General features: G+C 49.6%; 1 protein-coding gene across 14 annotated transcripts in view; it reads left to right on the plus strand.

The window, feature by feature from the left end:
- Positions 1–12,813, plus strand: part of AGAP1 (ArfGAP with GTPase domain, ankyrin repeat and PH domain 1) — a 568,640-nt gene that overhangs the window by 213,678 nt on the left and 342,149 nt on the right. For all 14 annotated transcript variants that reach the window (XM_067027214.1, XM_059055294.2, XM_067027207.1 and 11 more), the window contains 2 exons: positions 6,760–6,845; positions 11,016–11,157. In XM_067027214.1, the coding sequence (XP_066883315.1) occupies positions 6,760–6,845; positions 11,016–11,157 (228 nt within the window). The remainder of the gene's footprint in view (positions 1–6,759; positions 6,846–11,015; positions 11,158–12,813) is intronic.

A 12,813-nucleotide genomic window follows, 5' to 3' on the forward strand; every position in this document is an offset into this window, starting at 1 on the left:
TGCGGGGGCCCCTCCTTGCAGTCTGGATATCGCAGGCACTTTGCCTGCAGGGAGCCCTGGCGGCTGCTCATGTGGGAACCTCCTGACCGTCAGGGGACAGGGCACAAAGGCCACACTGCCCCTTCCTGAGCATCCCTTCTCCCTTGGGGATTAGGAGCCGCTCTCCACCCAGCTCTGGAGTCCTCCTTTTTATTCTTAAGGCCAGTGTTTTCGTGGTTGGTTATGTAAAGCTTTGCTTCTTTTCTTGGTGGATGGTGAACTTTTTATCTGGCTTTTACTGCCCCCCCCCTCATTTTATTAGATATGGAAGAAAGGAAATTTGGTTATAGCAAAGTTCAAATCTTTCATCTTACCGTGGAACTTTGACTTCTATCTCAGTCTTCCTTCTTTATTTTACTCAGGTGAAATGAAGTTGTTAAAGACCATGGCCTGTGTGTTAAATCCCATTTCACCTCAAGTAACAAGTGAGCATTTCACCCGTGAACTTACCAATCACCACGCATTAATTAGATCCTTAGTGTTAGTACATTTTTTATAGTAGTCCTTGCCCTCCCCTTTTTTAAACAGTGTAAGGGCAGGGGAAATGAAGTCTGCTTTGGTTAAATTTTGTAAACAGATATGTAACCAGTAAGACTTTTCTTCCCCAGTGTAAAAATAATATGGGATCCAAAATCCCTTTTAAATGTCATGATATGAAACGTCTCCAAAACCTCAGTAATGGGTACCTGACTTAAGTATTTTGATCAAAGTTAAAAGAGAAAAACTAATCTTAAAGCCTTTCTGGCACATGTGCATGATCAAATTTTTCACAGTCTCCCAGGGAGAAATGAAAATATTCATCGTTGTCTCCAGTGTTTTCCTCTCATCCCGCCAGTCCTAAATATAGGGAACAACAACATTTACAGATATTTGTTCTGGGGCTAAGTAAGAATAAAATTTTAGGCAAATGTTACAAATGACAAGAATCTCTCAACCATTCCTCCCAGAAAATCAGGTGGTGCTGAACGGCGGCCTCATGAGGGTGACAGGATGTGAGGCCAGCTTGCAGCTACTGGAGAGGGCCTTAGCATCTTGACTTTGATCAGATGCTGGAATAATGCCCCTCCTCTTTCTTACGGAAAAGGGAAATAGCATGCTCCACAAATGCAGCTTTAAACTCAAGAATGATATTCATCCTTTGCTTATGCGTGGAAAAGTAAAGATGGCAATCAGTAGGAAACAAAAATGAAACATGTTACCAAGTCCAAGCTCTTACTGCTCACCACACGACAGGCCAATAATCGGGAGATGAGTTGCTGGGGCGAGGAAGAGCGACTTTATTCGGAAAGCCAATAAACCGAGAAGATGGTGGACTCGTGTCCCAAAGAACCGTCTTGCCTGAGTTAGCATTCAGGCTCCTTTTATACTAGAAGGGGAGGGAGTAAAAGTCAAAGGCTTACTGGTTCCCATCAGCCTCCGGAGGGGATGTGTTCGTTTCATCCTCCCGGCAGTCATTCACAGGTGGGCCTGGTCAGGATGTTTCCTGTGAGCTAAACAAAGGCATTTTAGCTTAATGCTCATTACCTGGGAGGCAGGGTTCCCAGAGATGGGCCATTATGTATCATTTAAGCTTATAGGCAACATCCCTTTAATGATTTAACTTGTAATAGAATACAAAAGGTTCTTCCCTGTTACACAGAGTGATAGGGATGTCTATTTCTTTTTAGTTTCCTAAAGCACAGGGGTGATTATCATTTGGAGCTGAAGACAGTTCCCTTCCAGAGCTGTGAGTAGAGCGAGGAAAAGACATCCTCAGCCCCTCCGCCCTGCATTCTCGTTGTTGCCCTGTGGGTGCTAGTAAATTACAGGAAAGATTCCAAGCTCGTTTGTGGACACTGTGTGCCATGAACTGTCTCAGCAGAAATCCACAGGGAAGAGGGCAGAGGTGAGAGTCAGTCAGCACTTCTGGGTTTGGGTCTCCTGCCTGCCGGCTGGGGGGGCGTTGCTCAGTGTCTGAACTTCTTTTCCATCCCAGTTAGATGTGGATGTTGATAATGATATTTGCATCACAGGCCGCTGTGAGGAATAATGGACATGATGTGGGAAGAGAAGTGCTTTGTAAAGTATTATAAGGCTTGCTGTTGCCTGGAGAGCTGTTAATGATATGTTAATATCTTTTAGTCCAATTAGCCAAAAAGACAGAAGTGTCAAACATGTGTTGCAGTGTTTACTCCCAACAAGATTTTGGGGTTTTTTTGGAGAATAGGAAAATTTGATTTTCTTTTTTTCCCCCCTTAAAGCAGAAACGCCAACCCAGGTGAGATGGTTATACCTCTTTCAGTGTAGACAGCCCTTATATTTAATAGGGTTCCATTGTAGGTCCATCCTACCTAGCTCAAGTTTATTTATTTTTATTATTTTTATTTTTTTTTGCGGTATGCGGGCCTCTCGCTGCTGTGGCCTCTCCCTGCTGTGGCCTCTCCCGTTGCGGAGCACAGCCTCCGGATGCGCAGGCTCAGTGGCCATGGCTCATGGGCCCAGCCGCCCTGCGGCATGTGGGATCTTCCCGGACCGGGGCACGAACCCGTGTCCCCTGCATTGGCAGGTGGACTCTCAACCACTGCGCCACCAGGGAAGCCCCTTGAGTTTAAAGAGTAGAGGGAACCCGGTTGTTTTTACCTACGCCAGCATCCCAAATTCAAAACTGGTTCCCCCAGCATGAGGGAGTAACCTTGAAACCTTGATAGTGATTGGTTACCAGTGGATTATAAGGGGCTCCCTTGAGTCTTTTCTCAAGATATTAAAGAAACAGAACAACTGACCTTTTCTTCTGGTGTGCTTTGCTGTGATTCACAACACATCCAGCATCCCTGTTCTTGGTAGGTATATTCAGGTCCACCTTTTACTCATTTTTGGAAGAAATTAAGACCTTGACTCGCTTAAGAAGGCAAGCTCAAGGGCAAACAAAGTTTCCCAGGGCAGTTTTCTGGAAACTCTGAAAACTGGACTTTGGGTGAACCAGAAATTTAATAAATTGCACGTGAGGTTGAGTTCAGACAAGGAGAATGTCCCCTCCTTGTGCTCAAACGAGATGCAAACACTTCTTACACCGTCCAGTGAAACTCAGTTAAGAACATCAAAGCCCGGAGATGAACTTGGCTCTGCTCACTTACCTCTACCCGTTTGCTGCGTACTTAGTGTGGTGCCCTCTACCTCTGCTGATCTCCCGGCATCTTTGGAAGGAACAGACTTAAGTGCAGGAGGGACCTCCGTTTTCCCTTCTCATGGAGATGTCAACACAGGTACAGAGCCCTCGTACCCCTGTGTACTTGGTGGGCAGGCAGCTGTGTGGGGACACCGCACACACATGCACAGGTGGGCAGAGCCAAGGGCAGCATGTTGATAGTTCCCAGTACAGGGGTCAGATGTGGGTACACTTCTAAAAGTAAAACTGCCCCTCGGGTAATTTAATGTTATGTAACAGTATTTGGCAGTCAGAGACGGTTGACGCTCATTCGTGTAACAAGTTTATAGCATGGGCCACAGGCCAGGCTGTGCATCAAATGCTAGGAATACAAAGCTCGGTAAAACAGACCTGCTTGCCCTGTGTATCCACAGATTTGTTCAGCCATGGATCTGAAACACTCAAAAAAAGAAAAAAAATACAGGAAGTTTCAAAAAGCAAAACTTGAATTTGTCTCATGCTGGCAGCTATTTACGTAACATTTATGTTGAACTTAGAGCAATTTACGTGGTATTTACACCGTACGAGATATTATAAGTAATCTGGAGATGATTTAAAGTATACAGGAGGATGTTTGTAGGTTATATGAAAATACTGCACCATTTTATATAAGGGATTTTGGAACTAGTCTCCTGTGGAGTCTGAGGGATGCCTGTAATTGGAAATAGGATGATCAAATAGGCATTTAAAAATCTGCATTAGAAATGAAGTTGGATGTAGAGTTTGGTAGAGCACTGTAATATTTCGGTCGGAAAAGATCTAATGGCTGGGATGGGTGGCGGGCTTGAATTTCAGATAATGACAGGTGGCCCCTGGGGAGTGTAGACCAGCTTGGTACCACCCCTACCTTCATCCCAAGGCTTTTTTCCCTTTGTGTCTCTAAAGTGAACTGTAGAAAACGGATTTTAAAGTCTAATTTTACTTACCTGCTGGGCTGTGTTTCTCCAGTACCCAGTGGTCTATGTTCCCGTTGAGCCTGCTGTGACAATCTATCAGCAGTTTATTTTTTATATGTAACTTTATTAATCATAGTCTTTTTTACAATCTGGGTGCTTAAACACCTGGCTGAATTTTATCTAATCCAACCTTTGGGTTCATGGCAAATGCATTTGAGTGCTTCATTTGTGTTTCCTGATGTGTGTATAACAGCAGAGAAAACACAGAGGTCCATTGCTAGGGTCTAATATTTGCAATTGTAAAATATTGAAGAGGCGTACTAATTACATATCTTAGGGGGGAAATGAAAAGTGATTTTAGAATTGGAAGGGGCCTTAAGGATGGAGGAGAGAATCACCCACCCCTCCTTTTAGAGCTGATGAAAATTAGATCCAGGGGCCTCTGCTTGAGGTTACAAAGCAGAGGAGCAGAAAGAACTCTGTGCAAACCTTTCTGAACTTTAGTATTGTGAGTCAGCTATCTGGACACATAACTTGGGATCGTGACTCTACAAAAATATGTGAAAGAAAGTGAATGAACGAATAGATGTGAAATTCATTCAACAAGCGCTTACCCTGTGAGACACACGAGGGCATAGAGACCCAGGGGAGGAGCAGGGCCATCAGCGGGCGTCTGGGTGGGGACGCCCACCGGGTGCCTGCTCCCCAGGGAGACGGGGGTGGGGGGGAGGCGGCTGGCAGCGGAGGGGTGCTGGTACTGCGGGAGCTCCCCTCCTGCTCTGGAGACCACGCGGACTAGTGAGGAATTGGCCTTGTGAGACCAGCGTTCCCAGGGCGGCAGCTGTGAAGGCTCGTGGAGGTCGAACCCGAGTTCATCAGACCAGGGCTGGCCTCCGTGCGCTCAGATGCTGGGGGTCAGGGCTCGTCTGGGGAGCTGCGGAGCAGAGGGACCGTGAATCACTGCGGATCTTCCTACAGCCAGATGCGCAGGTGCAGAGCAGGCCTCAGCCCGTCTGCTCCAGCGCGCGTGCGCTCTGTCCGGCGCCCCCCCCCCCCCCCCCCCCCCCCCCCCCCCGCCTTCAGATGTGTTTCCTTCCATCCGTTCTCCACGGACTCCGCCCTCCTTTTTCGGTGTTGGTGGTGAGGGGGATCAAAATGAGAGTCCATCCGTTTTAAAGTTGGAAAGTTTTCTTCGGGGCTTGAAGTTTGCTCTTTAAGCACGTGCATCTGGCCTGTCACGGGGTGCCCGGGGCGGGGGGGGGGGGAGTGCGGGGCGGGAGCGGCCGTGTGCGCATGCGTGCTCGCTTGGCGCGGCGAACTCCCCGCCGCCGCCCCAGCCTCACGTGGCAGAAGCCCACCTGCAGACACTTCTTAGGGGTGCGGTGAGGTGGGGTGGTTTGGGACGGCGAGTCTAGTTTCTGCTTCTCGGGCGCTGGGATGGCCCAAACCCCGGCCTCTCGGAGGGAAGGGCCGCGTCGTCGAGGGGCCCCTGTGGCGGAGAGCCGGGTGTGACTCCGGGGGGCAGGGGGCCAACACCCAGCCTCTGGGCCCGGTGGGGAAGCTCCATCAGCGAGGTTCGCGGGCTTCCGGTTATGCGGGGTCAGCTGGTGATCCTGGAAGGCCTCTGTGCCGAGGAGATGAAATGAGCGCCGGTGCTGGGGTGCTCCTCTCGAGACCACGAGTTCCGAAGCCCAGTGAGGGGTGACTGGGGCAGGCTCAGAGCCCAGAGCGTGGGAAGGTCGTTCGCCTCTGGAGGTGGCAGAGGGCGTGGCCGCAGGACCCAGAAGTGGAAGTGTTTCCCGCTGCCCGGCGGAGGCCTGGCGGTCGCATCCGCATCCGGGGCGCTGAGGGGAGATGCTTGAGGCACCTGCGCGTGGGAGGGGTCAGCCCCTGACGCCTTCACGTGGCCACCCCCGTTCCCCCAGCGTTCCGGCGGGGCCCCTGGTGGTCTCTCGCTAACCCAGCGTGGTCTCTAACGCTCTCCGTCCGCCAGCTGCACTGCTGTGTCTCCACCTGTGCGGAGCTGCCATCCAATAGTTTGTGTCTAACCCGTGTGTAGTAGTTGAGCACCCTTCCCTTACCTGTGAACTGTGAACACGGAAACACCATCCCCATGCTGTTCTATGTTTTCCTTCCAAGAACTGGGTTTCTCTTGAGGAGAATACAGATTCTCAGCCCTTGAATTTGTCACCGTGCTGGAAACCAGGCCCCTGTTCAGCAGATACAATTCGTTTCGGTTTTGTGAACCCAACAAGAGAACAATTTACGCGCTCTCTGTTTCTGGACTCGGTATCAGCGTGTTCCCAGGGAGAGAGAATTCCTGAATTTACACACAAAGCCTGCATTAAAATCCCACGCTTCTGAGCCACGAGTGATCCTGGCATTGCATGGAGGCTGTGTATTCTAACTAGAAAGGAACACGGGTTCTTAAGGATGGACGTTTGAATCTGAGTTCAGTAGTTCTTTTAAAGTCCAGGGGTCCCTGGAGGCAGAGCCGCAGTCCACTCCTACTAAACACTCAGGGCTGCCCCCAGGGCCACAGCCTAGGGTGTATTTTTCCACAAGCGAAGCCCACGTCTGTTTGCCCTCCCCTCGCTCTGTCTTTCCCGCGTAACAAGATTTTTTGTGTGTGCATGGCAGGTGGCAGATTCAAGAAAGAGATTGTTGTTGACGGACAGAGCTATCTGCTGCTGATCAGAGATGAAGGGGGCCCTCCAGAGGCACAGGTGAGTACTGCACGCACACTGGTGACAAGCGTTCACCTGTGCCTCCTTGGTAAGGGTCTGACTCCACAGGTGCTTCTGAGTCGGTCAGGTGCATATACGAGAAAAGGTGAGAGAGAGGCCCCATGAAAATGCTTTCCATGACTGAGGTTTTTCTCATCCCCAAGAGACTAATTCTGTTGTTCCTTCAGACAGAAACCTAGAGGGAAGTATGGGCTGTGTGGCTGATTTTCACTTTGCGTTTTTTAAGAAGGAAGGAAGAACAGAATCTGCACTGATTTGTCAACTCAGCTGAATTGACATCTGGAAGTGTCTATAGCCCTTTTTTTCTCCTTTTATCCTGTAAGTGTTTGATCTCTAGGGCAGTACAGTCATTTAGGAAGTTGGATGGGATTTGGAAATCTGAGCACCACCTCCAGGCTGCCCTCCAGGCTTCTCAGCCCGATCATTCTCCGCCGCAAACCAGGATGCAGCATGGTGTGATTTCTTTGAAAGTTCCTTGAAAAATGGGTGTTGTGGAGGACAAAAAGCAGCATGAGTGTGGAAAACCTTTTTCTTTGGTTTACTTACCCTCCAGTTTATTACTGTACTTATATAACTTACCAGCTGAACACTTTGAAGGAACCAAGAGCTAGTAATAGTCAAGACCCATTAATGCAAACTTAATATTAAAAATTTTCTCTGGCGTTCTTTCTTACCCTTTCTTACCCTTTTTTACCCTTCGGTGAAAGTGCGACACAGGATTATTGGTGATTTAAGTGAACGATGTTGAATATGGCGGTTTTTAAAGTTCTAGAACTCCATACACTGAGGTGTATGCAGCTCTGCAGAAAAATGGCATGGATTTACCATGTTTCAGTGAGTCTAAAATGCCACTGATTATAAGCTATACCAGTACTTAAAAGAAAAATGCTGTCAGACTGTGAAACAAAGCAGTCCATAAGGTATGTTCTCATAGCAAAGACTTTAAAGTGTGGAAAAGATTTTTTTTTAGCTTTGCTGAAACAGCATAGTCAGTGATAAGAGGAAACACTGAAGACATGTTAAACATGATAAAAAGTAGGTTACGAAGCTGTGAGAGCTCGGGTTCAGCGCACGTCCGTTACTTTATACTTAAGCGGGACAGGGTGTGCTGTCTGACGCTGTCCCAGAAGGTTCATATGGTGCTAAAAGCTAAGTCACTTTTTCTGTGCTGCCCTTTGCCCGTGGGACGTCTGTCCTGCTTTCACAGGGGTTCCCTCCGAGGCAGCTGGAAATAGGAGAATGAAGTAGGTAAAGTGTGGGTGTCGCCAGGGGTGATTTTTCCGCTTTTCTAGCTCATAAATGTTTTGGAGGGACCGGGGGCAACCTCACACTTAGAGAGCACACCTTGGCTCTGACCTAAAGAATCTAAGAAGAAAGTTGAGAGAAGTACAGAAGCGCATGTTGGAGCTGGTGTAGTGGCTTCAGAGGCGCTGCTGTCCCGGGATGCTGCCGGGGCTGGATGCTGGGGGGCACGGGGCTGCGGAGACACGGCGCTTCCCCTGACGCCGTTCGTGGAACAGTGAGCAGGCTGCCCTGGGCCAGAGTTTAACCGCAGTGAGACCAGTCTCCCAAGGAGCCCCAGGCCCACACTGGAGAGGGAACTCCAGCCCGAGGACTTAGGGGCTCGGAGCACTGCCCCGCCCTGAAGGTTTCACCAGCCATGATTGCTGTTGGGGTTTTGCCCTTTTAATGAAAGTCTTTTGGTGGGGGCGTGGTTCTCTTATTACGAAGCTCAGGCCCGGTGTTCCCCACATCCCCAGACGGTGACGTTAAAAATCCCAGGGGTTTTTCTCTCCAGTGGTATGTGTACCGCCTAAAAAGCATCTTTCCTCTAGGAAGCACGTATTGCTATGGAATACACGTCTTTTCCGTAGCCTCCGACGCTCAGGACATGTGATGTCATTCGATGCAGTAACATTTTCCTTCGTTTTAGTCCCTGTTTAATGAAGGAATTGCTCTTAAGAATAAAAGAAAAAAAACTTAGGGCCTGTGAGCAATAGTGAACCCTTCTTGTGAGTTTCTTCTCGTGTCTGAAAAGCCACGCGTATTGTGAGTCGGTTACACTGGGTGAGCCCCCTGCACCCCCGACCTGCCCTGAGTGGTGCAGCTCACTTAGTCCTCGAGACGACCCTGGGGGGCGGGGGGGCGATGCTCTGAGCGTTCCCGTCACCAAGGACGCCGACGCCCTGAGATCTCACGACGTCAGGGCACGGGCCGAGGTGGCCGGCCCACACCCCCGCCCCGCCGGGGGTAGAACGAGGGCCCCCAGGAGGCCTCTGTCTTGGCCTCTGGCCGTGAGTTTCCCTGAGGACCAGTCCCTTATTCTAGCACCTTCTTCCTGCAGAGGCATCATTAGTCTAGAAGCTTACCCTGGTTACAGTGCAGATTTCTGCTTTGAGGGCGTGTCAGATGGAGCCTTTCAAGACTAGGCCGAGTGTCCTCGGACGTTCAAGGAAAAGAACTGTTTTCAAGTCACCACTCCTAGGCACGTGTGAGCGTGATGTTTGTTTCCACTATCGCGGATCATGTCGTAGAGTCTACGAAGGTAACGACGGCTTCATGAGTGAAGTTGCCGGATTTTGTAGCTACTAGTGTCCTATTAGGTGGTGTGAGAACTCTGCCAGTTAACTGGTTTTGGGGTCTGTTTGTGGGTTTGTTTTTGCAGTTGGTGGAGAAGCCGCGGGGGTGGATGGGGGACATCTGCGGAGTACCCACTGCTTACGAGGCCCCGGGGCTCTCAGGATGCACCCTTGAGAGGATGCGGCCTGGTTTGCATGTCCTCTGCACGGAGGGCCAGGTGCGGGCTGGTCCCGGGGGCCACGGGCGTTCGTGAGGTGTTCGTGGGCGTGGGGAAGCTGACTCCTCCCCGATTCTTGGGAAGAGAAAGGAAAACACCTCTCAAGGTAGAGAAGGGGAGAAGGAGACGCCGTGTCGGCCTTAGTCCTGGGCCCTAAGGAGGCATCAGCCAGTCCCAAGGCTACTGGCCCCAAGTTCTCTTTCTCATTTAATTTCATATTTATCATTTGAACTTCAGGTTTATTTATGTTTTGTTGCGTAAAATCTCCATTTGTAACTGGATACACTTTTCATTTATATGTGGAAGTCAGACTGTAACCCACTAAAAATTTCACCGAACATATGAGAGCTGATGCCTTGACCATCAGAACTCATGTGGGAACTGCAGGTTCTTTTAGAGAAAGCATGTGGGACATTTTTTCTTTTTTTTCCATTTTCACTTGGGTCTTTCATCAAAGAGAAGTGTCTCTGGCGCTAGTCTCTTCCTCAGCGCCACCTCTGTGACCCTGGGAGCCCTGGGAAGCTCCTGGGTTTCCAGGACCCTCTCCTCTCTTGGCTTCAGCTTTACAAGATGCTTATGGGTGTGCCAGGAGATAACAGATAACGTGTCCTTGAGGGTGTGGTTATTTGCCAGAGAGAGGACCTGACGTGAGTTCAGCTGGATGCAAGTAAAGTGGGAATAAAATGACAAGAGTCAGGCCGTTGTGGGGTTTTCATTTTTTTCCCCTAAGTTTTGCTCATTTTCTTCATTGGTTTTGTTAATTTCTCCGGCAGTGAGTCATAATTTCCTTGAAGGTTGCTGGAATTAATCAGTGGCGGCTGATCTTTACAATACGAAAGCCTCTCGCGTTGACGGAGTAGTTGGCCCTGGAAGTGGAGGATTTCCGAGCCGTGGGCACCCAGAGGAAGAGCCCCATGTCAGGGGTCCAGCACGGCTTCCTGGGCGGCCTCTGTGGGGAGTTTAGGGTGACACAGGGAGCTGCGAGGTCGCCCCCTCTGTGCCTGTCTCCAGGTCGGCTCTGCTGTGCGCGGGGTTTGCCTTCCATTGGCCGAGTCGGGCCAGAGGGTGGACCCTCCCTGGGGGAAGAATGTCTGGTTTTACTTTGGAGACAGCGTGGCCTGGGTGGGAAGGGGCTGAGGGCCATCACTGGCGTGTTGTGTTGTGCGAGGAGGAGAAGGGGTTCGTGAAGCCCCGGCGCTGCACAGGGGACGTCGGGCGTGGCCTGGCTGCAAGGGGGTGTGTGCCGCCTTTCGTCCTGTGTCCCTGAAGGTGACCCGATGTGCTCCTTCCCTTTCTCTCTGTGAGCTCCTCGCTCAGTTCCTCCTGCTCACCTGCGCTTCTTTCCTCCCCAGTTTGCCATGTGGGTGGACGCTGTTATATTTGTCTTCAGCCTGGAGGATGAGATAAGTTTCCAGACGGTCTACCACTACTACAGCCGGATGGCCAACTACCGGAACACGAGTGAGATTCCGCTGGTCCTGGTGGGAACCCAGGGTGAGTGGTGCCCGAGGGCAGCTTGTCCTTCTATGGCTCCAGCCGTTGAGCAGTAAGTGATTCCTGGCCTGTATTTGCAGAGTGGAGGGGTTTGGAAATGGTTTAAAGGAGCAGTAATTTCCTACTGAAGGCTCCCTTTCTACAGTGAGCATCCATGAAACTGAAACTGTCACATTTCCTGATTTGATTCAGTGGAGAAGTCACTCGGCAACTTCAAAACAAAACACCCCCCCCACACACCCCCAAGTGCTTTAATTTCTGTATTAGGATACCTTAATTCTCTCTGTTACAAAATAATATATAAGCGCCCTAAAAGGTTATTTATGTTAACCTTTGCAGCTTTAATATTGATTTCTGATATAATGCAGAGTTATGTTTTATTCTGCTCTATTTCTTAATGCCTTATGATCTGTATCTCATTTTTAGCAGATCCCTTAGAAAGCATAGAACCTTACCACGTGGGTAGGTTTTGTGTTTTCTTCTAGGTCACTTAAAACTTGGTCTTTTAGTAAAGTGACATCACTTGCTATGCCCTTGATCATATAGATTCATTGATGTGCTGGTACCTGCCATTGGGGACTTAACTAAGGGGTCGTGCGGAATGTTTTTAAAAGTCAGATGAAGGTTAACTTTAAGACTGCTTTGTCAGAAAAATGGGGAACTTAAAAAATATAATCATGTCAAGAAACACTGGATTTTCCTTTCATTTTGGGGTGCAGGTTCTGTTTTTGTTAATGCCTTTAGAATGAGCACATCTGCTCTGCCCTTGCGTGCCCTGATGTAAGACTTTTCCAAATAAGAAACCAGCTGTGTCAAACAAGCAAGAACAATTAGCTGTGTGCGTGGCACCAGATCTAATATAACTGAGAGCTCCGGCGGGGTAATCCGCTGCCTTGGCAGGATAAGCATGAATCGTGGAGTGGGTATGTGTGTTGGGAGAAAAAAGTGTGGAATAAACTAAAGTCATCTGCTCAGGGTGCTAGATGTACAACGTGAGGGTTGGGTTTTCATGGAGAGAACTTCATTGCCAATCCCCCCGCCCCCCCTTTTTTTTTTGGCTGCATCGGGTCTTTGTTGCTGTGTGTGGGCTTTCTCCAGTTGCAGTGAGCTGGGGCTACTCTTCGTTGCGGTGCAGTGGCTTCTCTTGTTGTGGAGCACAGGCTCTAGGCACACGGGCTCAGTAGTTGTGGCTCGTAGGCTCTAGAGCGCAGGCTCAGTAGTTGTGGCACACGGGCTTAGTTGCTCCGCGGCATGTGGGATCTTCCCGGCCCAGGGCTCGAACCCATGTTCCTTGCATTGGCAGGCGGATTCTTAACTACTGCGCCACCAGGGAAGGTTCCCCCCCCCCCACTTTTTTAATAGCATGTATGTCGTGGCCAGTGGTCGGTCTCACACCTGAAACCTTCAGAGCAGAGGTGGATTTAGACCAACATGGGACATGAGAGGTTTTTTATGCCCAAAGCGTCCTCTAGTGGTCACTGGGAGACAAGGCATGCCAGTAAAAAGCCCTTGGTTCTTGTTCGTGCATACAGAATTGGCATATTTGAGTTGGCCTCCTGAAAATTCTTAATACGTTATATTTTTTAGTGGGCAGCTCATCTAAAGCAGACCTTGCTTCAAGCTGCCTTGAAATCGACATCGAGGCAGTTAGTTTCC

This window comes from Kogia breviceps, chromosome 2 (genome assembly GCF_026419965.1).
Source record: "Kogia breviceps isolate mKogBre1 chromosome 2, mKogBre1 haplotype 1, whole genome shotgun sequence".
In the NCBI taxonomy this organism is placed as follows: domain Eukaryota; kingdom Metazoa; phylum Chordata; class Mammalia; order Artiodactyla; family Physeteridae; genus Kogia; species Kogia breviceps.